Raw genomic sequence first — 25,544 nt, 5'->3', positions numbered from 1 at the left:
GATAGAAAATTAAAAATTATAAAAATGGATAAAATATTTTAAAGCACCCATTTGAAAACAGTTTGCTTTCGCCAAACATTTGGACTTTAGAACATTATCATAAAATTGTGAAGCTCAGCAAGCAGTACTATAAAAAAAATTAAGCCACTTTAAGTGTCGTAACGGAAATAATTGTGATTAAATCCAAATTCAATAGTTTATTGTCTTTTATTATCGCCTCAGACTTTGGCTTGAAATTAATGATTTTTTTATAAATAAAATTATTTTTGGTATTATTCTAAAAAAAATGACACACACACACACACACACACACACACACACACACACACACACACACACACACACACACACACACACACACACATATATATATATATATATATATATATATATTATTTTTGATTCCCTTTCTGTTCTTCAGTAATATATTATAAATATGATACTAGGAATAAATATTCTGTAAACCAAAACTTGCATACTCATTTTACACTGAGCTGCATTTCTACTCGTTCGTTTACTGTTTCTGCATTACTGTTCGTTCATTCACAGAAAAATGGGAGATGCAAAAATTAAATTGGCCTGACCAATTAAAATGTATTATGCAATCATGCTTTGATTCCATTGCTGTGCAAATGTACTTAGAAATTTACATTGTTCTGTAAATTGCATATTGCAATGAACTTATTATATAACACTTTAACTGTAGTGAGCGTTTCCAATTTTATAAAAACGAATTACTGGAATTTTTCTATAGCAATATTTAGGAAAGAGCATATTAAAACACTACAATTTTAATAGGATCATGGTATTGGTGTCTTCCAAAGCCAAAAGTGATTTTAAAAATCAATTTACTTGGTTCAACACTCGAAGTTAATTCTCCGTATTTCATTTTTCATCGAATAAATCTTCATTTCAAATGCAATCTTAGAAATTGGGCAATTATTTTGACATTTTAATTAAACTTCCAGCTATAAATTTTTGAAGCGCAGTTACTAAGAAATTCCGCACTTAACAAAACTAGTGATTAATAGCGCATATTTAGGGGAAATTCTTTCTAATTAACTGCAGCTATTCAACTTTTATTACACATTTCTACTTTTCAAAAATATTGTGAAATGAAGGCAATTATCTTAGACTTCATTGACAACAGCTTATCATTTACAATTTGTGAAAGAATGTACATTTTTCTTATTCACTTATCAAAATCAGGAAAAACTCTTACGTGCCCACAGAGAGCTTTAAATCTCGAAATCTCTGTCTCACTTTGAAAGGGGTGCAGAGATTTCGTCTCGAATGATAATTAATCGAGTCTTTCTGACAAGAATAATGAAATCAAATATTTAATAATTGAATTGTTGTTCTTAAAGGTGTCTCTTCGATTAATTTTCTATTAAATTAATTTAAATAAGAGGCTTAACAAATTTCAGAAATAATGCCTTTTATAATTAAAAAAAATCCCAAAATCTGCAATACCACCAATTTATAAGAAGTAAAACTGTGCAAATTAATTTTACTTAAATATTGTTCAAAATAGTTTGAATTAACATATATCAATGTATAATTTATTAAAATTAATATGCATGGATTTAATTATCATTAATTGGTGTGATACTTCAAGTTTCTTGCTATAATTCGTCAGAGCATGTTGGATCTAAACTACGCATGGACCAAGTGATAATTATGTCATTAGTAGATATTCATTCGTTCATCATTATTCAAATTTTGATTCCGTCTATTATGTAAACATTAATAAATATATTAAATTTTTCAGACTTGCTTCTAATCATATCGCACATTGCATTATTGCATAAATATCAATTGCACTTATTTTAAATTCAAAAATTAACTTTTTGAATTTACCGTGTTGACAGTTGTAATGAGCTACATTTTTTAATTTTATAATATTTTTCTTTCAAAATTCAATTTAAACATTTATTTTACCTTTTCTTTTCCTTTATATAACTGTGTATATCATAAAATAAAATTTGTGAGAATCAATGGGCGCAAATAAATATTAGAACATTTTTTGTTTATTATTAACCATTGTTTTAACATATATAAAAACAGAGTAATTTTTTTAATATGATATAATTTTCAAGATATATATTTTTCTACAATCTGTTCTGTAAAAATTGTTGCACACATAATTCAATGATTGTTACAATCAAGCTGTAAAATGATAATCTTTAGCCTAGGACATAATTATGCTGCAATGATTCAGATCTCGTTTTTTATAGACTTTTTTTGCATGTACACACGGTTCATTGCGAAATAGCCATTGTATAGTATGTAAATAAGATGTTAATTAAACAACTCTTTCAATTCATAAATTTTTAATTAACAATATATGGCAATAAAATTTATAATTATAATTATCGATAAAATTTTGCCTGTTTATAATGAAGCAATTGCATCGCTGTTACGCAACGAGAAAGACACATGAAAAATATTTGCCAGAAATGCCTCATTTACAATGGAAGCAATTCTCTATCATAACTATGGCTGATATTTAAGGAGTTCCTTCAATTACAGTAGCAAAACACACTTGTATACATGCATTTAATTAGTGACAAAACTTTTTATATAAATATAAATACAAACAATGCTGATAAACATGTTTTTTCGTTATATATATATATATATATATATATATATATATATATATAATACATAAGGGATAAGGAAAAAATACTGATAGTAAGGAAATTTCTACCCATATATGGTAATAAATGTATATAATCATGTGATAAAACTTATTTGATTATGATCAAATACTTGCAGATATGATTGTGTAGCAAACAGAATAGATGTCTGTATCCGTTCAATATGAATTTGAAATTCAGTTTCTATATTTTATTTCCAACGTAATCTCAAAAAAAGTTTTAATTGCTCCCCAAAATTAAAATTCTAAGAAGTTCAGATATGAAAGAGAAGCAGTTATTTGTGAGATATGAATGAATTCCAGCATTATGTCGCCTATATCTGTTGTCCAAATTTTACTTTTTAATTCTGGAATAATCCGCAAATATTTTAATAAAATATGTTTCAAGAACTTTAATACAATCTTAATGTTTAAAATAATACTTATTTATTGGGTTAGAACATGTTTACTTAGTGGAATAATTTTTGCACAAGGAAAATGTTTTTCTATTTAAGTCTCATGCAATTTTTAATTCATTAAAAAAATTTTAAAGGTTTTTAATTCTTGTTTTTTTTTTATGTTCTTAAAGATTACACTGTAGAGTGACGAGATTCTTTATAATTTCATTATGAGGTAGATAAAAATAACAGATGAGTTTCAGCAACAGTTATTTAATTATTTTCTTCTACATTTCAAAAGACAAAACAAGCACGAACACGATAATACACGATACTGACTAGAATGCAATCTAATAATGACCCCAAGAAGGATCATGGGAAATATACCTTGATGTTAATAAGGTAACACCATTTGTTGTATCAAAAGAGAAGGTAGTGGAGTTATGTAACTACTATAACATAGTTTTAAAATAATATTAAACAACTCAAGTAATTTCATATTTCTGTCGAGGGTCAACATTCATGGAATTGAAATTTAAGTCAAGATATTTTAGATAACCTGAATAAGAATATTTTAAAGAAAAATAACAATTTTATTTTTTTAAATCGTTATAAAATTTAGAGATGTCATGTTACTAGTTGAAATAATTGAATTTTCTATGCCAAATTTTTTACTCACTTGAAAAGTAAATTATTTCTCTATTCAAATAATACCTTCCTGACAAATAAAGAAAGAAAATAGGTGAAAAAGCATATTGTCTAATGCAAAGTACGTCTATGAGTGTAGCACATAAGTTACATAACAAAACTTTTGACGTGGAGTCGATCAAGATTTTTTTACCAAACCAAAACCAAATTAAGTGAAAGTAGACGATTCCAGGACTCCTGTATTCTGCTTCACAAGTGACGTGCACTCGAAAAAGGACGACTAGAAAAATTTCGAGGAAAAAATCTTCATCTTTCCATCAAAATAGTCAAACAAATTGAAAGGTTCATTAATTTTTCATGTTCTTATTGGTGGACAAGCGATCAACAAACTATTCAAATAGAAAAGCAGCAGTCAACTGACAAAAAAATATTCCTGAAATATTTTTTCACGAGGCTGACTATTAAAATCTTAAAATAAAAATGTCTGGAATACTTTTTTTAAATGAAAAAAAATATATTTTAAAATGCGTTAGCCTTAACAAAAATAAACCGAGGTAAAACGTCAAAGTTTGAAAAAAAAAATCTAATAAATTTAGTTTTAAATCTATAGAAAAAAATTTAAACAGTGATTATTAAACTATTTTTCCAAGCTAAATTTTGTTTTACTTTCAGCTTATATAGTTTTTAATGTTCTGTTAAAATAAAATAAAATAGAATGCTTTGGTTTAAATTAAGCCTGAAAATGCAGCCACTTGAAAATGCTCTGAATTCCATATTAAATATTGAATGAATAAAAAGATTTTACTCTTAAATCAAATGTATAATTTGGCGAATAAAAAATGAATTCAAGTGTAATAAATGTGTCATTTTTCTATCATTCAACTAGCCTTAGATTCAATATTAGATTAACCTTAGATTAAAAATTATTCAATATCAGAAATCTTGATTAAATTCATTAAAAATCTTACAAAAACGATCATTATTGCCTACCATACAAAAATGTGAAAAAAAAAAAAAATGAAACGAAAAACATTTTCAAATATCAAAAGTTTATTAATATTCTTAAAAGAAAAATATTACTTTTTTATCAAATGCTAGAAAACAAAATGATATTATTGCGATAGATGATATTATTGCGAATAAATTGAGATATTAATCACAGTCATATTGTATGTTAATTTTAACCAATATTTATTTTTCATGATAATCTTTGAGGCTTTATTAATTTATGATATTTGTGAAGCTCTGTTATCATATTTTTGTTTTCAATAACTTATTATTATATAATTTTTTGCTTGAAATCCCTAATTTTTATTAAATTTTATTTCTTAGTACATTATTTTTATACTTTTGATGGTAATTTAGAAAATTGATTAATAATTAATGTTGTAGGGTTTTTGACGCAAGGCATTACTATTTTTGAACAGATATAATAAAAAAAATCATTAAAACAATCAAGCAATCTTTCAACAAATGTTACCAAAGTTTGCAGGAGATGACACATAAAATAAAAAATATACATAATTCGTTAAAAAAATATAGAATTATAATTATAAATTTCTTTTAAATAAGGGTGTAATAATTCTTTAGATTTAAAAATTTATTTTCATGTAATTAATATTTTTTGTAAATTTGACATGAAGAAAAAAAATGACTTAAGAAAATTAAAGTAATGCTAAAAAAACTCAGTTTTTTTAGGAATAAATTATTTATAAGATGTTAGACAAAATCATTTTTTAGTGATAACATTAATTTAAAATTTTATTCCTCATTGATACTAAGCAAAACCAAATAAATACTGTTAAACATAGGTGATATTATGTAGAATGTTTGGTATATTTTTTTCTATTGAAGGAAATAAAGATATACATTATTGAAATAGCTGAAGAATATTATTTACTCATTCCTCTCAATGTAAAATTATTTTTTCACATTGAATTATCATTTAGATTATGCCTTTTTCAAACCCTACTGCATCCTCTTTTCATTATTGTTTGCGCCAGATAACAAGAGGATATTTGACACTACATTCAGTCAAATGGAATTCAAAATATTTTCTACATATCCCTAGGGGAGAAAATCACTTTTACGTGTCTTTCTGTTAGGAAAATATTTTTAACGTTTTGATATTTCATTTTTTTGCAATGTGAAGAAAAATTTTTTGATTATAAATGCATCTAAGTAATGAAATATCACGTGGCAGCAAACATTAATGAGCAATCATTCGTATTGAATTGAAAATAATGATTTTTTTTACCCTAAATCTAATTAAAATTTTTATGAAAATATTCTTTACATTCAAAGCGTTAATCATATTCAGTAAATATTTTTAAAATCAAATTGAATATTTCTTTAGCAAAGGTATTTTTGGAACAGTAAGTAAACAGATTCTAATATCTTATCCAAAAAATATCAAATCATAAATTAAGTAAAATAAATTCTTTTTTTGAAAAAGCTTTTGGCATAAGTTTTTTAATGTTTCTTGTCACTTTTATCTAACTTTCAAGAGAGCAAATGCTTTCTGACGCAGAGAATGACTCGGAAAATAGATATTTTTTTTTCTCTCTTAACAAATGCTGAAATTCCATCAAGAGATCAGGTGTTTGATTAATCTAAATTCTGAAGTGAGCGAAATTTTTACCGTAGCTAATATTTCAGAATAGTTAAGAAATTAAAAATATTATTTGTTTATGACTTGAAATTCTAAATGCCTCCAAAAATAAGAAATATTCCTGACAGTTGAAATCTGATAAACAATGGAATTTTAATCTTAAAACAACCTTCCAACAAAAACTTAAAGCTATTTATTACTTACATCGTGAACCATTTAAATGAAATAAATGCAACTTATTTTTTAAAAGATAAATGTCTGGGAAATAATAAAACAATGAACTTTTTCGAAATTAATAGCATGTAAAATAAAAATTCTTTCGAAGACTTTGAAAATGAGAATATTTAATATTCTAAGTTCAAAAATATTTAAGAAATTAAAAATAATATAATTATATTTAAATAAAATAGAATTAATTTATCATTTCTGATTAGAATGCATCAATGATTTAGTATAAGTTTTGAGATCTGTACATTTGAAACTGTTTTATTATTTAATCTTAAAACAACCTTCCAACAAAAACTTAAAGCTATTTATTACTTACATCGTGAACCATTTAAATGAAATAAATGCAACTTATTTTTTAAAAGATAAATGTCTGGGAAATAATAAAACAATGAACTTTTTCGAAATTAATAGCATGTAAAATAAAAATTCTTTCGAAGACTTTGAAAATGAGAATATTTAATATTCTAAGTTCAAAAATATTTAAGAAATTAAAAATAATATAATTATATTTAAATAAAATAGAATTAATTTATCATTTCTGATTAGAATGCATCAATGATTTAGTATAAGTTTTGAGATCTGTACATTTGAAACTGTTTTATTATTTAACTTAACTATCAATTATATTTGTTTTTATATTAACTCGAGTTATTAATTTCATCTTTGTTTTCCGTTTGATGATTCAGGATGCAAGAATTTGGTACAGGCAGACAAATATTTTTTATTGCATATTTAGCAGAAATTTAGTGTGAAATGATTCAAAATCAAAACTATTTCTGTCATGAATTAAATTTTCAATATAAGTTCATGGCAATAATTTTTCACTTATGTGGAATTCTAAATGTCTCTTTCAATTCTAAATTGAAAGAGACAATTTCTCTTTCAATTTCTGAAAAAAAATTGATTTATTTCTGCGATCAGTATCTAATTATGATAAAACAGGTATTGTACAAAGCGTAGAGAAGAGATGCTATGCTATATAATGGTAGAATTAAATATAATGCAATATTAATATTTACAATAATGCCATATCCTAATGTTATTGTCCCAGTCATATTGTATCTTTTTATCTATGACCCCATTCAAATAGAATTTTTATAATGTTTTTTTCTAAATAATGCATTGATATCCAAATCGGTTCATGGTGACATTTACATATGTTTTATTTATTAAATAAACCAAATAACAAAGCTTTTTTAAAAATCTTAATAGACTTATTAATTTATATATACTCCTCCGAGATCTATTATTCTTGTATCTATCTTTAGAAAAAAATCGGTGTTTTAGCGCTTTATTTTCATTTTATTGAATTTCTTTCAAAAATCCGAATATATATCTTATGCGTAAAAACTTTTTGGAACATATTTGGTTGTTAAATGTAGCTCGCTACATTTTTAGAATGTTATATCTTTTTATCCTTCGCAAGTGATGTATGTGTTTCCATTTCCTTTATTTCTACGAAATAACTTGAGAAACAAAAGGGGTGTGTATTTCTTTTGTTGGGAAGCAAACCAAAACAATCTTGTGCCAGCAGAAGATGAATTTAGTGCCAGATATATAAAGGTACATTTTTCATCCTGGAAAGAAACAAAAATCTAAAGTGTATATGTCTGTTTTACTACTCCGCTTCTTTATTCACTTGCAATAAACTTTTATATTTGCCAGCATACGAACAAATTTAATTAAATTAATTTTTCACTCAGATGATTTTAAATATTAAAACGAATCAGTCAGAGAATGTGCGAAATGCATTATGACCATCAATGTTTGGGCAACTTATTGACGATCTGGCCTTCTTGATGACTTTATCCCATCCTGATTCCGTCACTGGCTGATTAATGGCAACATTTCCATAATTAATCGGTTTAACAACATTAAATTCCGAATAGCGTTCTTAATTTATATAGTTTTAAGTCTTCATGTAAGATGCTTTCATGCTTACATCACTTGGCTTAGAATAATTTGAATAGCACTTCAAATTCTTTGCAACTTTATGAACTTAACTTTTAATATATGTATATATATATATATGTGTGTGTGTGTGTGTGTGTGTGTGTGTGTGTGTGTGTGTGTGTGTGTGTGTGTGTGTGTGTGTGTGTGTGTGTGTGTGTGTGTGTGTGTGTGTGTGTGTGTGTGTTTTAGCAGTTGCTTGGCCAAATAGAATAAATTTTTGGAAATTTTAACATCGATTTATTTCTTTACGGGACGCATACATTATACAGATAAAAACCGGTAAGAGGATACGTCAGTTTACATTGCGACACAAGAGCCAGAAATTACACCATTCAGTGATTTTACTGTGAGATTTTGACAGTTATAGACTCTGGAAAGGAAATCTCAAGTATCTTTAAAATAACGTTGTAAAAATTAATGATATTTATCCCTTGAAGCTTGGAAAGATTTTGAAGTTAGCAGGTTTATAGAACAAGTACATAATTAATTAAATGTAAAGAGTAAAATTGGATAAAAAAATAAAATAACTTTTCAAAATGATATTAATATGGATAAATTAGAAAGATATTAATTTAAATTAGATTTTTTAATATATATATATATATATATATATATATATATATATATATATATATATATATATATATATATATATACATTTGTTATATTTATGTGTATAACAATATTTTTAGTTTGAACATATGAAATGCCTCCATATCAGAAGGCATCGTTGGAAAACAGTAACTGAAACATTTATTTGCAGCAATTTAAGTTAAACATTAAATGATTCTGCCGGTAGAAAAGAGAAAGAAGTTGTAATTTCTCATCGATCTGCACCATTTATATACTTCTTGTCGCAGCACGATGCCATGATCAACAGAAGATATAACTGTCAGAATCGCTTTTTACGGAAGCTGAGAAGACTCAAAGCACAGGTTCAAGAATAGTCACATATTTTAAACTCAGAGTAAAGTCATATCGTATCACTTTTTTCGCTAATTGCTTCTGAAAGCAAAGTAGAATCTGTCACTTAAATACAGTACCAGTATAAAAAAAAATTATAAAGAAATATTGCTATCAACAAAAATAGTTTTCATAGTTTTGCACAGCTTGTTAAAATTTTTCATTTTAAAAACATTGCTCCATTTCATAACATCCTTAAATTATCTGCTATGCAAAAGATTTGAATTCAATTTTGTATTGAAAACTGCTCATACAATTTACAATCAAAATCTGTGAAATAATAGTTGCATCTCTGTTTTATAACCGAACTCATTTGTTTACGAGGTAATTGAAATAGAGGTTGTGTTACGAAAAGAGACAAAACACTTTAGAATTGAACTGGTAATTAAATTGATTAATTCTTCTTGAGAGATGTGAATCCATCCTTGAACAATGCGTCTCTACTGCCCATTCAGAGTGTTAAAAAATGAAAAGAAATCCGACAAATGATTGAATGGAAATACTTGGAAATTAATGAATTGAGTGAAATATCCGAGAATTAAATGGTTGCGCTTGCAATTAATTTAAAATAACTTTGTATATGAAATAATTTTAAAGGCATGGTTGAAGCTTAAGGATCAAAAGCTACGTTTGGTTGCATTGTGAAGGACTCAATGATGTAAATATCTACAAGACATATGTATATAATGTATCAATACATTTGAAGTAAACTTCATAACCCATAATTTTAATTTTATTAATAACGATATGAAAGGAAAATTTTTAAATAATGACTACATTTCTGATTATTATTTATTTATTTGCAATAAAGCATTTTACACCTTGCTTATTTTATATGAATTTACAACATTTTTTTAAATATTTATATTCTTAGCAATACATATATATGTGCTATTAGTATAATAAAATATTGTTGAATATCGATTAATCTAATATGATGCAATATTGTAAAACAGTCTGTGCTATTTCAGATAGTAGTTATAGCAAATATCTCTTCACCTGAATACGTGTTCTGAAATTGATAATATTTCGAAATTTTTTTCTCATCAGCTGCATTTATTTCTATATAATACTAAAAAATAATAATGTTTGTGACAATAAAAATAATCCTGCTTATGATACTAAAATAAAATAATTAATATTCTGTGAGAATTAATGTATGTCATGAAAAGTGAAGTTTCTAAAGGGCATTAAATACAAAAAGGGAATTATAAGCTATAATTTGTTTTGCATAATAGAGGTGAAATTTATTTTTAAATAATTCTGGAATTATTCTAATTATTAGAAATTTGGCTATCTAAAAGGAAAAAAAAATGAGCTGGTAGTTTTGTCAAATTGAACGGCTAGTTCAACTTTATGAAAAATTCTTGGATTCTATTTTAATTTTCCTCGATTACATAACAGATTAGTTAACCAGAAATGTTGGTCTTTAACAATAGGCATACTTATATTTCTTGGGAGGATTGTTGTGAATTGGCTACTATCTCATTCAGGTTCTGGGCTAGTGAATCGCGATTCAAAATCTGATTTCGCCAAACTGCCGAATAATTGAGATTGAATGCGTGTTAAATTCATTGGAGTGAAACTTTCACCTGATGGTACATAGTGCAGATGATAGGAGAGTTAATTTCATTCCCGATTACAGCTCGGAACTAGTAAGTCTACTAAAAGAGCTTATGTGCAATTTCAAAATGAGAGTTATTTGAGTTTAAACTAAATAATTAATATTTTATGAAAAAGAAATACTATTTTTTTATTTCTTTCATTTCAACAATAAAACTGCAACTTAATTTCCTTGAGTTTAATTGCAATCTATTAGATCTCACATAAAATTTTACTGAAAGTCTTTCAGAGAGCTTTTATTTTTTTCTAGTTCAGATTTTATATTTATATCGCATACTCTGTGATATTTCTTATTTACTTTCTTTTCAAATTTTTCTTCTTGAATAATTTTCAATTCGTTTGTTTTAATTTCTGTTTAGCCATAGTGGAATCAAAATACTTAATTTTGGTAATTGCGTTATTTTGTAACACACTTTATTCATTAACGTCATTCTTTTTATAAGCATAATTTAAAAGACTCTAAATAATGCTGCAATATCCATAAACGATTTTATCAAAAAAAATATTTAAAACTAAAATTTCAAAATTTACGCATAGTTAAAATTTTGACATATTACATGTAATTTTTTTATATTTGCGTAGAACTGGCATCTCAAAAAATATGCAGGTTAAAATGCAGTTTCTCGCTTCCCTCGTATATAATTTTAGTGTGATAACTGTAGCTACATTTCTAATGTCTAGAGGCATTCGGGAGTAATTGATAAAATGGCCAATTATGACCATTTAACCTATATTCAATATCCTTATTGTTATCACAACGTCCCAGCCTTTAGGACTTGGATGCCTGGTCTAACCAAGAAATAGTATTCATAGCTATTTATTAAAATTAGATGAAAAATATTTTTCGTGCATTCAGATATCTTTCCCAAATTATTATGGTCACAACAGGGCAAACTCTATCACTATATGCTCTAACATACTTTATTTATTGATAATGTGATATATATAATATACAAAATTATATCTGGAAGATTTGCTACTGTTAATTTCTATTATTGTACAACATACACTATATGAATAAGACTTTGTGTGTGTGTGTGTAATTCAACTTAGCTATAACTTCTTTTTACGGCCGCATTGCCTGTTTGGGAGCTCGTATATAAAATATTTCATTTTGCAACTTTCTACAGGGAAAATATCAATTATTTCAGCTTTAAAAGTATTTACAATTCATTGCAGCACATCAGGAATTATTGTATCTAATGCGTAAAGCATTTCCCTAGATATACATCTCAATGTTTCTCATGCAAAATGTGATTGCTAGAATAACCTCATTGTCAAATAAAGACATACATTTTGAGAAAATTATTGAACTATGCAGAAATAAAATATGACTCCAAAATGTATGGCTCCCACGGGAGCAATTCCGCCGACATCAAAGGATAAGGGCCTATTATTTGGAAGAAATATTTGCGTACATTTTTCATCTTCTGACTTTGTATATTATTTCTGAATTCTGGTTGTATCAAATAAAAAATAGCTGCACAATATTAAAAAAAGAATCAGAATTTTTTCTTTTTGTTTTAAAGTTTTTATGTAACTAAATATGAAAATGAAAATTTCGGTTTTGGAAGCAGGAAATGCTGATTTCATGTATTTTTTCCTGATTTATAAAAGATATACTGATTACTAAATATCATTAATTTCTTTATTTTATACCGCTTTTCAATTGGCCAGAAAAGTATTACTTTTTTATTTGAACACTCTTTACAGAAATTTCATATATTTTTTATAAGTAATTATTTAATATTCATTTTTTATCAATCACTGGCAATATATATTTAATTTAAAAGTAGAAAAAAAATCTAACATTTATGTCGTATTTATTGTTTTAATTAAATCATTTAAATTCATAAAGATTATTTTAAAAATTTACTTAATAGCAATAACAGATTCACAGATTCATTAACTGATTAATATTAATTTCTTTCATATTCACAAGTGAATGTACAGATTGACTTTGAAATTCCGTTTTATTGTACAATATTTCATTCCAAATTTGAATAAAATATATATTTTAGTGTTGAAATCACCCCTAAAGTTCATATAGCTTGTTAAGTTTTTAAGTTATTATATTAATTTTCACATGGGCCAATAGACACATTCTTTGTGAACAGATTTCGAAAAAACTTCAGTCAATAAATCAGTAATTTCGATGTACCTCGTACCAGTTGTTATGTGTTCTCGCTCATTAAATTATTGACATAAACATACAAATGCAATTTCAAAGATATTTCTTTCAAAATCGAAATGATCTAAAGTGTGGTAATGTATGAAACTCTAGAGAAAATTTTCTACTTTCATGTCCTATATATGAGAAGATTAAAAGCCAGTTAATTCAGAAATGACCTCTTTGGCTTTTCAATAAAATAATGCATATTCAATAAAATGCCATATGTTTTCAACTGCAATTTTGAATGCAAATTAATCGTTCAAAAGTATTTTATTAAGAACTTTCCAATTGAGTTAATTAATTATGCTGCACGACATCCACCCTTGTTTCGTCGGATAATTGCGCAACTTTCTTTATGTTTTTTTTTTTTTTTTTTTTTTTTTTTGCTATGCACACGCAATAATCCAAAGAAGCATCAGCTAGAAAAAATAAAAGGAGTCTGTTGACAACGGTTTTTCCAGTCGGTCCCTATGGAAAACTCAACATTTTTACTTTCTTTTTAGAGGAAAAAGTAATTTAGGAAAATCTCGAGGGGTTTCTTTAAAGAAGGAGCTCTTTCGTATTGTGGTCACGATATCCGAAAGAAACGCTAAGGTCGTTTTTTATACTCTTCGTCAAACAGCTTTTCATTGAGGATTCAAAAAAGACAAAATAAAAAGGGGGGCAAAAAACAGCCTTATTTTCTGGCACCGACCGAGATCTTCCAAGTGAAACATTTTGTTCGGATTTAAAATCCTTTCTTTACGCCGCAATGTCTCTTTTTTGTTTTATGACTTTTATGCTTCAAAATAGAATGTAATTTTATTTGTCCGCCAATAAATTGGAGCTTTGTGATGTGAGTAAGATTAAAGGATCAAATAACTGTTGTTTCTGGTTGTCATTTGAGAACAAAATAGATTTCAGTGAAAATAACATTTGTAAAATAAAGTATATCGTTATGAAAAGCAACATTGAGAAATGGCCATTTAATGAAGAATAAGAATTTTATTACCATTTCTATAGTCCTTTCCCAAATAAAGTAGGGCACATCTTAAATGCATAGTTTTAAATAAGGCGTCTTTTATTATTATTTTTTGTGTGAAATGATAACTAAATACATTGCCTGAAAAGATGCCTTCCTGTAAAGGCTCTTGCTTTGTAGACATAGAGGTGTTAAGATCTTCACTGTATTGAGCATTAATGAATTTTTATGTAACTCAAAATCTTCTTCTTCTAGTCAAAGTTAAATAACTTAATTATTTTGAAATTATTAATTATTTGATTGATTAATTATTGAAAAATAAAACCAAATTCACTTGATATAGTAAGTATTAACGAAGTAATTATTAATTAAAAATAATTTAAATTAATAATAAAACTCCAAAATAAATATTTGTATTTATTATTTTATTTATTATTTATTACTTCTCACTTATAAAAAATAATCTTACTATTAACAGACACTCCATGCGATTACATTTCAATTGAAATTCGCATTCATATTTCAATTAGCAAATAGATCATTCAAAAAGTTTTTACCTGTCAGAAAGGAATTGGAGGCAACGAGTGGATTTTCCACATTTTATTTCAGAAGCAGCTAGTACATTTACACAGTAACAAAGCGCACTAGACGGAAGCAACACAACTAGGCATCACATTATTACAGATAGAGACTGACTCAATATAAGCAAAACCCATGAGAGGCTCACAACGCCATCTGGCGGAAAAACCTTGGACTTCAAGGGGCAAATAAAATTTTATCACCATGTGAACTAATTAAAGTTTTAAAAAAATGACTAGAATTCGTTTACATTCAGTAATATATGTAAAATGATTACTAAAAAGTAAAATCCCTCCTCCTTTCTCCAAGCATTATACCGATTATGCCAATTTTATTTCATTAAAAATTTTATGACCTTTATATATGGTATAAATGGTTGCCTGCTCGACCTCTACTCTCCACTCTACTACTTTCTAAAAAATAAAATTTCAGACGAAAATAAAATGTTGTCTGATTCTCCCAAATCAACTAAACTAATTTGTCATTCTCCTGGCAAGCATGGCAACCGGTAACGCAATAGCTATAACTTTCAGAGGTAAATGCATAAATTTCTATTTTCAATATATTCATACTTTTTAATTTTAGCTAATAACAAGGAAGAAATTTCAAACAATTTTTCATTCCGCATTAATAATTTAAAAACTAGGATTGAAAAAAAATGTTCTCTAAAGACCTCTATGCCCACTAATAATTAGAACGAAAATGTGTGCGAATCTATTGATCATACTATTCAATTTTTAGCTGCCAAATTTTCCAGTGGTGGGAAGTGAAGTGGGAATGCTGCACTTGATGCAAGAAATTTTTAATTATTAAATAACTGGCTAAAATTTTGAGGCTTTTTCCATTAATATTTTTACACTTTCACTTAATTTTGTTTTTAAAAAAATAGTATTTAGTGGTTTTATTTTAGTTGTCTTGTTGAAGTTTCAAAAAGATTTTTCATGCATGATTTGCAACATTTAATTGTTATAAAGAAGTCCAAATTGATTTCATTGTCACTCATTCATTTCATTCATTCATTTCATCAAATATATAAATTGATCTTATCTCTACCGTTGCTCTCTGTGGCAGCTTTCAATCCATCCAACTACACTTTATTTTATTCAATTCGAACGAAAAAATAACAGAGGATAGTTTAAAATGCTATTCCGATATGTTTAATTTTCTATGCATATATATATATATATATATATATATATATATATATATATATAATATTTCTTTAATCTTAGATGGACTAAGTCTAAGCAGAGGGTAATGTATTCTTGTCTTGACATACATTTGCGACCTTTAAAAATGTAATTAAAATTTATAAAATGATATAATTATATTGCAACTTTTAATTTGATGTAATAATTATAATTATACGTTTTACTTTATTCATTTCAATGGAATAAGTCTATTAATTTAAAAAGATTATTTCAATTTCATTTTTTTTTTGTGATAAGTTTATGCAGATTTTTTTTTTTTTGTAGTTATTGATTTAAAAACATTATTCCGATTTTTTTTATGATTAGTTTATGTAGCCTTTTTTGTAGTTATTAATTCAAAAAAATTATTTCATTTTTTTTTTTTTTTTTTTTTTGTAATTAGTTCATGCAGATTTTTTTTGTAGTTATTGATTCAAAAAGATTATTCTGATTTTGTTTTTCTATTTTTGGGATTAGTTCATGTAGATTTATTATAGTTGTTGTTCAAAAAAATTCAGTAAAGCATTAATAATAATGTATTTTTATTAATACTTTGTAAAACTTTTGTTAAAATACATTCTTCTTGAATTCTCCGCAGAACATTAATTATAATACATTCTTCGTTAAACATATTTTTTCTGAACTGCTGATTTTGGAGAATTCTTTTTTTAAATATTTTGAGTCGATGAATATTAAAAAAGGAAGATCAGGGATGTAATATTTTACATAATGTAATAGATTCATAAAAGTGATATATTCAATATTCATATAATTATAAACTTTCATATAGTTTGATACATTTTAAATTATTTGTTATGCTTTTTCTTTCTAGTGCATCCCAGAATTATCCTAAATTGACAAACTCATTTTCGTTCTCTTTTTGTTAACCCAATAAAAAAAAACTTTTTCTTACTTCAAACTGTCAAGAGCTTTGAGAGATCACATAAATCATAGATTACAGTATCTATGGTTGGTTCTTTATAGTTTACAAACTGGAAAAAATTACTTGTGATTGTTCAAATGTTTAGCAGTTGATAAAGAAATAAATCCCATTCAAACTGAGATTTTCATTTATTTGTATATTTTAACCGATTTATCATCATCAATCATTGTCATATATGTCTTTTACTTTTTCCATTCGTGTATCATTCTGTAAAATTAAGAAAGATTTTTTACTTCATTTTAAACATTGTACAAAGGCAGTAATTTTTGTGCAAATCACAGCTGGTTTTGTAAGAGAAATATTATATGGCACCTATACTTCATCGTAATGAAAAGAAATAAAGATTACATTCCAGCAAAGATCTGTCAGTCTATGACATTGTCAAAGTGTATTGGGAAAATTTAGAATATATTCTAATACTATTTTTGTCATTTGTCAGTGACACCAGATTACAGATGCGTTCCCTTCAATTACTTTTGAAGTTAAACAAAACAAAATACTTAATAAATTAAAACAATATTTAATTGTGGTAAAACACTTTTTAAGAAATAATATTTTAATTTCCTTTGTACAGTCTCGTAAATATGAACTAATTTAAATACTACAAATGCAAATGTAATTTAAAATCTTAACTAATTAAGATACTTTTGTATATTTCTTGTAAATAATGTTTGTTTCCTGTTTTGTTCGAGAGAAAAATTTCACACGAATTATGCTTTGTAAATTTACAAAACGACATTAACAAACAAAAAAAAAACGAGCAACAATACCCTTGTCCTTAATAGTATTCTGAAATTATCAAATGACAAATTAAAATCTATGCAATGGTTCTACAATGTAACACAAAATAAATAAAGTTCGTTAAAATTAACATGTTTATGCTTTAAAAAGTATTTATGGGTGTACTATATTTTGAAAATGCAACAATGAATTCTAATTTTTCTGGGATGTGCATTTCAGAATTAAATACCCTTAAGTTTCTCTAAAAATTCAGATATATTTTATGTTAATTTTCAAGGCACCTTTGAATACAGTTATGAAGTTCATTTATTTTTATTTCATAAAGAATCAACCTGAAATAATAAAATCTTCATACGGAGAGGAATATCGAAATTTTCATATATTAAAATTTTAAGATGCTTGAAAAATGAATATAACAAACTACAAGATAAAATATAAGATTTCATAGTAAAATATGCAAAATAAGGCCTTAAATCTTGGATATGATTCGAAGTAACAGTATATTTTTTAAAGATATTTGGATTAAAATTAGAATATTTCTATACCAGTTCTTTATTCATAAATTCAAAGCGAATCTATAATAATGTTTTAGGAAAGATGTAGTTTAAGTTAATTTTACCTTGTTAGTTTAACAAAATTTACTTTCAGTTTCCCAGCATTAAATACAGAAACGCAAGGATACATTTTATAATGCATAAAATTTTGCATTCATTTTATAATGCATACAATTTATTGAACATAGATATTATTTATAATATATGTACATTATAAATAAATAAATATATATATATATATGTTATATACATTTTATTGTACATATATTATATTTTATTTATTTTAATATATTGTATTTATAATGCATAATTTGTTTTAAATGCATGATATTGCATTTATTTCTAATTCTTGATGGCTCTTAAATGTAATTTATAACATTGCATTAACTTTTGAAAATATGTTCTAATACAAAAGAGTGACAATTTAATTTAACATGATAAACAACACTTTATAAAACATTTCTTAAATTTTATAGCACAAATCTTAGGAAAAAATCTTGCTAAAATACATTCCCTTTCATCGAAAACAGATACCTTAACAAAGATATCATTTAAGTCTTAGATACAATGCAAATGAATTGTAAACTCTAGAGACGTGACTGAAGAGTGACATCATCAGTCTACATGTCATGTGACAATACCAACAAGTCACACATCCCCTCATATTTTAATTGGTTCCTTACTAACGAGTTCTCTTTTTATTTCAGAATTGTTTGAGGTCTTGTGGAATGCAGAAAACTCTGGAGGGAGAATGCTTCCAGAATTAACCGAATAATTCACAGCCTTCGGAAGAATTCCTTAGTGCTAGAGTGCTGCTTTGTTTAATGAAGTTACAAAGGCTTTGATTAGCTCAGGAGACAATGAAAGTGTGCTCAAGACATGAATATGCCATCAAATGGATCGAAACAATGCCAAGTTTCTTAATAATCATATTTACTGTACAATGGGTGAAAATGATTCTCCGCTAAGTCATATTTCAATTCTAATAATTTGTGTGCTTAAAATTTCATCTGAAAAGTGATAAATAACACTTATTCTACATGAATGGACATAATTCAAAAGTGAAATATGATTCATTTTTAAGATGTCATGATGTGCGGAATTTTCTCTTATCGTCATATTAAACTGGACATCATTTAAGGTGTCTTCACCTGCAAGGTTCATGAGAGTTGATTATCTGTTAAAAAGTTGATTTATTATCTAAAATTCCTGATTATTGAGATATGTCATGTCTTTATAAGAACTGTTAACTTTTTTCTTCTTGATTGACTTGGCTTCTCAAATTGTGACATGATTCATGACTGATTCTTAACTTTCAGACAATGATACTGATATATCTGAATTGAAAGATGTATCGGAAGTTCTCCATATAAATTTTGTTTAGAATATTGATAATTACTGAAAGATTAAAATAAAATAAACCTCCGCAAATAAAACCAACATGTTACCTAATGATACAGTAGAAAATATTGTCGAAATATTTACTTCAACTGAATCCAACAATATCAGTCTAATCGACGTTATAGATTATCATTTAAATTCTGAAGCGGGAAATTTAGTTGAAGAATATATACCACCGGCAGTTACTGGATTGATTAATGTAATAAACAAAACAATAGTCACTGAAGTACCTAAAGCCTCCATATTTACCAATGCAAGCTCAGTATTATTGACAGTCAAAGACACAATATTGTATGACGGAAATTCCACTTTGTATGAGACAACATTTAATAACAATTTACTTGCAGTTGTGCTTACATTTTTCTGTTTAGTTACAATATTTGGCAATGTTCTTGTTATGGTTGCTGTCTTTCGAGAACCGTATCTTCACACAGTCACTAATTACTTTATTGCATCTCTGGCAACAGCTGATTGCATTGTCGGAGCTGTTGTCATGCCATTTTGTGTCGTACTTGAAGTTTGTGACGGATATTGGCCCTTTGGACAAGACTGGTGTGACATTTGGCGATCAATAGATGTACTCGCTAGTACAGCCTCCATACTGAATCTCTGCGTCATATCTCTAGATAGATACTGGGCCATCACTGATTCTATGTCATACCCGAGAAAAATGAGTCCCACTCGAGCTGGCATATTAATAGCAGTTGTCTGGGTGTGCTCGGCTTTGATATCATTTCCAGCTATTGCTTGGTGGAGGGCAGTGTCATCATTCCCTCCGCCAGAATATCAATGTCTATTTACTGAAGATGTTGGTTATCTAGTCTTCTCATCCGCAGTGTCATTTTATGTGCCATTAACAGTCATGCTATTCACTTATTACAAAATATACAGAGCTGCCATGGAACAAAAAAGGAGCTTAAAACTAGGGACAAAGCAAGTCCATGCTATAAATGGAGAGCAATGTGCTTCATTAACTCTTCGAATCCACCGTGGCGGCATGTTTTCGCCAAAATATGACCCTAAACTAACAAATGGTGATCATCATAGTGATGATTTTCATGAAAGGACATCTCTGAAGGTCCCTTCAAGACACATGAAGAGCTTTTCTCTCAGTAGAAAAATAAGCAAACTTGCAAAAGAACGCAAAGCAGCCAAGACACTTGGCATTGTGATGGGAGTATTCATTCTCTGTTGGCTACCATTTTTCGTTACCAATGTTCTGATGGGCATTTGTGGAGATAGCTGTGTCATGAATTCAAAAATGGTTTTTTCTGTTGTAACTTGGTTGGGATGGACTAATTCGGGCATGAATCCTGTCATCTACGCCTGCTGGAGTCGAGATTTTAGAAGAGCCTTCACCAAGCTGCTGTGCTCTTGCTGCCCAAAGTACTTACGACGCAAGCAAAGACATAGGTCAAGATTTCGCCAAGTCGTCAGAGATGAAGTTTCATTGCCAAATTTCAAATCGTCTTCGAACCCGATGACAATTGAAGACATTTCTTTGTGACTGATATATTAAGGCTTGTACAGTTTATGGTAATAGCAATGCATGCGAGCTTGGGGAAGTATTGATTTTTAAAACATAAATGATAAAATCAGTGTAAAATGTCGAACCATTAATTTTATTGGTGTTTTTGTTTCAAGAATGTATTCCGTAAAATTTTCATTTTAAATAGAAATATTTTTTAAAAAGATTTAGCTGAATAAAATTGTTGTTTCTAATCAAAGAATAAATGTATGTTATTTTAAATCATTTAGAGATAACTTTTTAAAAAATTCAAAGTATTATGTTTTATTCTCCTTAAGTTAAATCAAGTTTTGAAGAAATTTTAATAACGTTGTTTCTTTACATTTGATTCTGCATAGTTCATAAATACGTATTTAAATTACAATGCAGTTACACTTTTTTCATAACTAATATTAGATAACTTAAAACAGACAATTTTTAACTGAATGAATATCATTAAGTGATCAAATATTTTAAGTTAGGATTTTAAAATAAATTTATCTTTAAATTAAATTAAAAATAACCATTAATTAAATTATTGGTAAGATAGATTAACTAATTTATTTATCTTACCAGTATTTTTGTCAATAATATGTATAGGTTTGTTAAGCGTTTAATGAAATTAATTAAATTGTGGAGCTGTGTCAAGTTAAATTATAATTATGAAGACATTTATTTCATAACAAAATTTGTTACTTTTTCTTAAATAGATAAAATAGTAAGATTAATTTGAATATTAATTAGATTAATTTGAATATTAATGTTTCTACATTCATGTAATTGTCAAAAAGTAATTTTGATCTTATTTCCTATTTCTACTCGGAATCTCAACGTTTAATACTAAATTTATTTATAAATACAATGATATTATTAGTAGCATTAGAATTGCTAGTTACATCTTTTGCTAGTTTGGACTAAGAAATGTGAGTAAAGGGAGAGTGGATTTTTCTGTTCAATTTGATGAAAGCTAATGAAATAAGCGTTATTGTAGCTAGTTAACTTTCCTAAACAATTCTACTTTGATGTTCCATTTTGGCGTAGTACCATGTTAGTCATATGCTAGTTAGATTGTAAGTATGATGCCTGTTAAAGCACATATTTCAAGCATTTGATCGTGACAAATTTAAACATGCACAAAACATTTTAGGATTTTATTCCTTAACGTGCTTACTTTCCTTTTATTGACACATTTTTCTAAAAAGAGCTTACATATGATCTGAGATTGTATTGTTATTCATTAGATTCATATAAACAGTGGGGGTTTGTATTCGGAAAAAATAGCAGTGCTGCAAGCATTTTTCTTTAAAAGATATACAGTTGAGATACAACAATTTTAAGAAACAACCCTTACATCTGAGCAGTCCAAAATTTTTAATTTGTAATCATCTTAGTTGTATTCAAGAATCATCCTAGTTGTTTCATTGAGTGACTTCTAATAAAAGTTAATCAATATATAATAAAACAGATATAATTCTGTCTAGACAATTTTAAACTAGATACCAGGAACTAATAAAAAAGCGTAAAAAAAAGAAAATAGAGAGAAGATATTTAGTCTTCTATATGAGGGAACAGTTGTTCGAGTAACAACGCTGAGCTGCTTCATTTATGGGTAATCCATGTTGAATTCATAAATTTCTTCTAGTGAATGAAATTTGGCGACCATTTGGCGTCTTGGTATTGAATTTGGCAATAAAATGGAAAACTTTAGGAGGAGAAATTGGAGTGCAGCTTCAAACCTGTGTATCTACTACTTTTTATTTTTTTCATTTTATGTGGTATATTTTCGATAATTATTAGTATTGTTATTTTAATTGCTCATATAACTTTCATAGTAGAAAATAATCGAATAACATTTAAAAAACAATTAAAAATAACAATTAAAACAATTAAATAACAATTAAAAAAGATGATTGTTATTCTGCATCCTGAATGGATAAGCCACCATTGCATGTAAATCATTATCATTGTCAATATGTGCCGAATAATCTCTAGAAAATGACTAATTTTAACAATTTTAATCCTAGTGTTTCTTTAATTTTTTTATTATAATATTAAAAATATCACCAACAATGCTAATTTATTTTCTTTAGTTTGAAACCAATATTAAAAACTGTAAAAAAAATCAAGCAACATAAAAAAATATAAAGTGATTAGTATATTTTAGGTGGTAAATATTTAATTTATAATCCCTTTAATTTTTATTATATATTAATGTTAACACTAATGAAATTTGTTATCAGCTCGCCAGAATCAGATGATTTTTCAGAAATGTTAATTCTTTTGCAATATTTAATCTAAGTACACGATTTGTTCTGATTTGTAGATTAAATAGTCAATATATAGTAGAGATTTTTCATGTTTTACTGTTTATATATGTATGTATATATAGTCACACTCCTTAACAGAAATGCGTTTATTTGAAATTGCTCATTATTTGAGCATTACTTTCAAACGAATATTTGTAGAATGAATGATAGAATTTATGTGTAAACAATTCTAGAATAACCTCTTAAGTTGATCATGCGTAATCAAGTTCTATTCAATTCAAAATTAGACAACAAGACTAATTTTAATAGAATAATAAACTGACACTAAACATTCTTGTTTCGTTACTTTCTCTCCTACTTTTTTGGGGAGTTTTTAAAATTTATTTTTCATTTTTGTCCTGCCTTCGAAGCAATTATACATTTTGCCCATTTCTCTTATATCTCCTAAAAAAACTGAAATATATTTTTAAATTTAAAATAATAAATTAAAATTTTGTACCTTTTTTTGTATATATTAAAATTAAGTTTTCGAATCACTTAAACAATATGAAACAACAAAAATGCGTAATTATTTTTATATTTATCAATAATCTTACAAAATGCAATAAAGAACTAGCTATTGGTAAGTTATAATGAATTCCAATTAAAGTTCCGAATTTTTTTTTTTTTTTTTTGTTACTTGAAATTAGATTTCTGATAGTTGAATATAGAATACCGAGAGAAGTTGTTTCATGAATTGGGAATTCAGAATTCAGCCAAATTCTTATTCTTGGGGAAAATTTGGTCTACTTTTAGACCAAATATTTGATTTATAATCTATTAATGAATTCTTTGCATTCAAAGCTATTCTTATTTTCAGTGTTGAATGAAGCTATAATGCTTTTTAAATGCTATGACACATTATTATAGTTGTTTTGAACACGAATTTCTTAAATCTTGGATGCACAATGTATGTATATAAGATTTATTTCTTGATGTGCCAACTATTAAATGTTGCTGTAGAAATCGTCAGTTTTTCACGGAAAACCCATTGTTCATTCCAGGACTTTATAACCATTTCAGATTTTGCTATAAAAAGAACATGTGACTGTCTTTACTTGTTATGAGAAAAAATATGTTGGTGTTTTGTGTATTTTGATGTCATGTGTCGAAAATTGTTTTAGCTAGTAGATACCTGAGCAGTATTTGATGTTTTTTGTGATAATGTGAAAAATAAAATATTTATTTGAATCGTCATTTGCCTATCTTTATTTTATTATCAATACTCACTTACATGCTACCACACTATCAATATTCCATATTTTTTAATTATTATTTAATCAATAAAGCAAGGCCCAATAAGAAATATGAATTTCATTCATAATCAATTATGTCTAATCTTAATATATATAAATTACGTGTCACGTTGTTTGTCCGCGATGGAGTCCTAAACTACTTAACCGATTTTAATCAAATTTGCACAGCGTGTGCAGTTTGATCTAACTTAAAAGATAGGACAGCCCTTTTTTTGAATTTTTAATTAGAATTTTAATTATTAATTAAAATATAACTTTCCCACCAAAAAAATCTTTTCATTTTCCCCACCGCCAAATGAGTACGGCTTCAGTTTTTTTCCCCCAACAGTCATGAGTCTAGGCTTAAGATTTTTCGGCTGATTATTTGAAACGATTCTATTTATTTTCTTAATGTTTGATGCATTTAAAATTAAACATTATTAATTAATCGATCTTTCAGATTCATTCTGAAGTACTTTTGAATTAAAATAAAACAGAATAAAGGAAATTAAAAATGTCTAATCTGCATAGCGTTACCCCAACTGGTGAAGAAAAACTCACGCATTTGCGTTACCGTAACTGGAGTTGAAAATTCACGCACGCGCATTGTGTTCTGATTGTTGACATGACAACCATTATCAATGGAGGATTTAAATTATTTTTAGGTTGGTTCCATGTTTTTGTAATTAAATTGTATTTATGTTAGTTATATATATATTTTGTATACGCTTATAGTTTTAAGCACATCGTTTTTTAAGTAGTTTTTTTAACCTGTTTTCAACCGATTATTTTAAACGATTCCTTTTATTTTTTTAGTGTTTGATGCATTTAAAATTAAACATTGTTAATTAATCGTTCTGGTCATGATGAATCTGAGAATATTTTGTTG

The 25,544-nt window shown here is 26.8% G+C and overlaps 1 protein-coding gene across 1 annotated transcript in view; it reads left to right on the top strand.

Moving 5' to 3' along the window:
* LOC129965843 (dopamine receptor 2-like) overlaps nucleotides 1-21,342 on the top strand; it is a 242,491-nt gene extending 221,149 nt beyond the window's left edge. The window contains exon 5 of the mRNA XM_056080061.1: nucleotides 18,914-21,342. Coding sequence (XP_055936036.1) covers nucleotides 19,648-21,114 — 1,467 coding nt within the window. The 5' untranslated portion in view covers nucleotides 18,914-19,647 and the 3' untranslated portion in view covers nucleotides 21,115-21,342. The remainder of the gene's footprint in view (nucleotides 1-18,913) is intronic.
* The last annotated feature ends 4,202 nt before the right edge of the window (nucleotides 21,343-25,544 follow it).

Source organism: Argiope bruennichi, chromosome 4, assembly GCF_947563725.1.
Source record: "Argiope bruennichi chromosome 4, qqArgBrue1.1, whole genome shotgun sequence".
NCBI lineage: Eukaryota > Metazoa > Arthropoda > Arachnida > Araneae > Araneidae > Argiope > Argiope bruennichi.
Note: the sequence above shows the minus strand (reverse complement) of the source record. Positions and strands in the feature narration are given on the sequence as shown.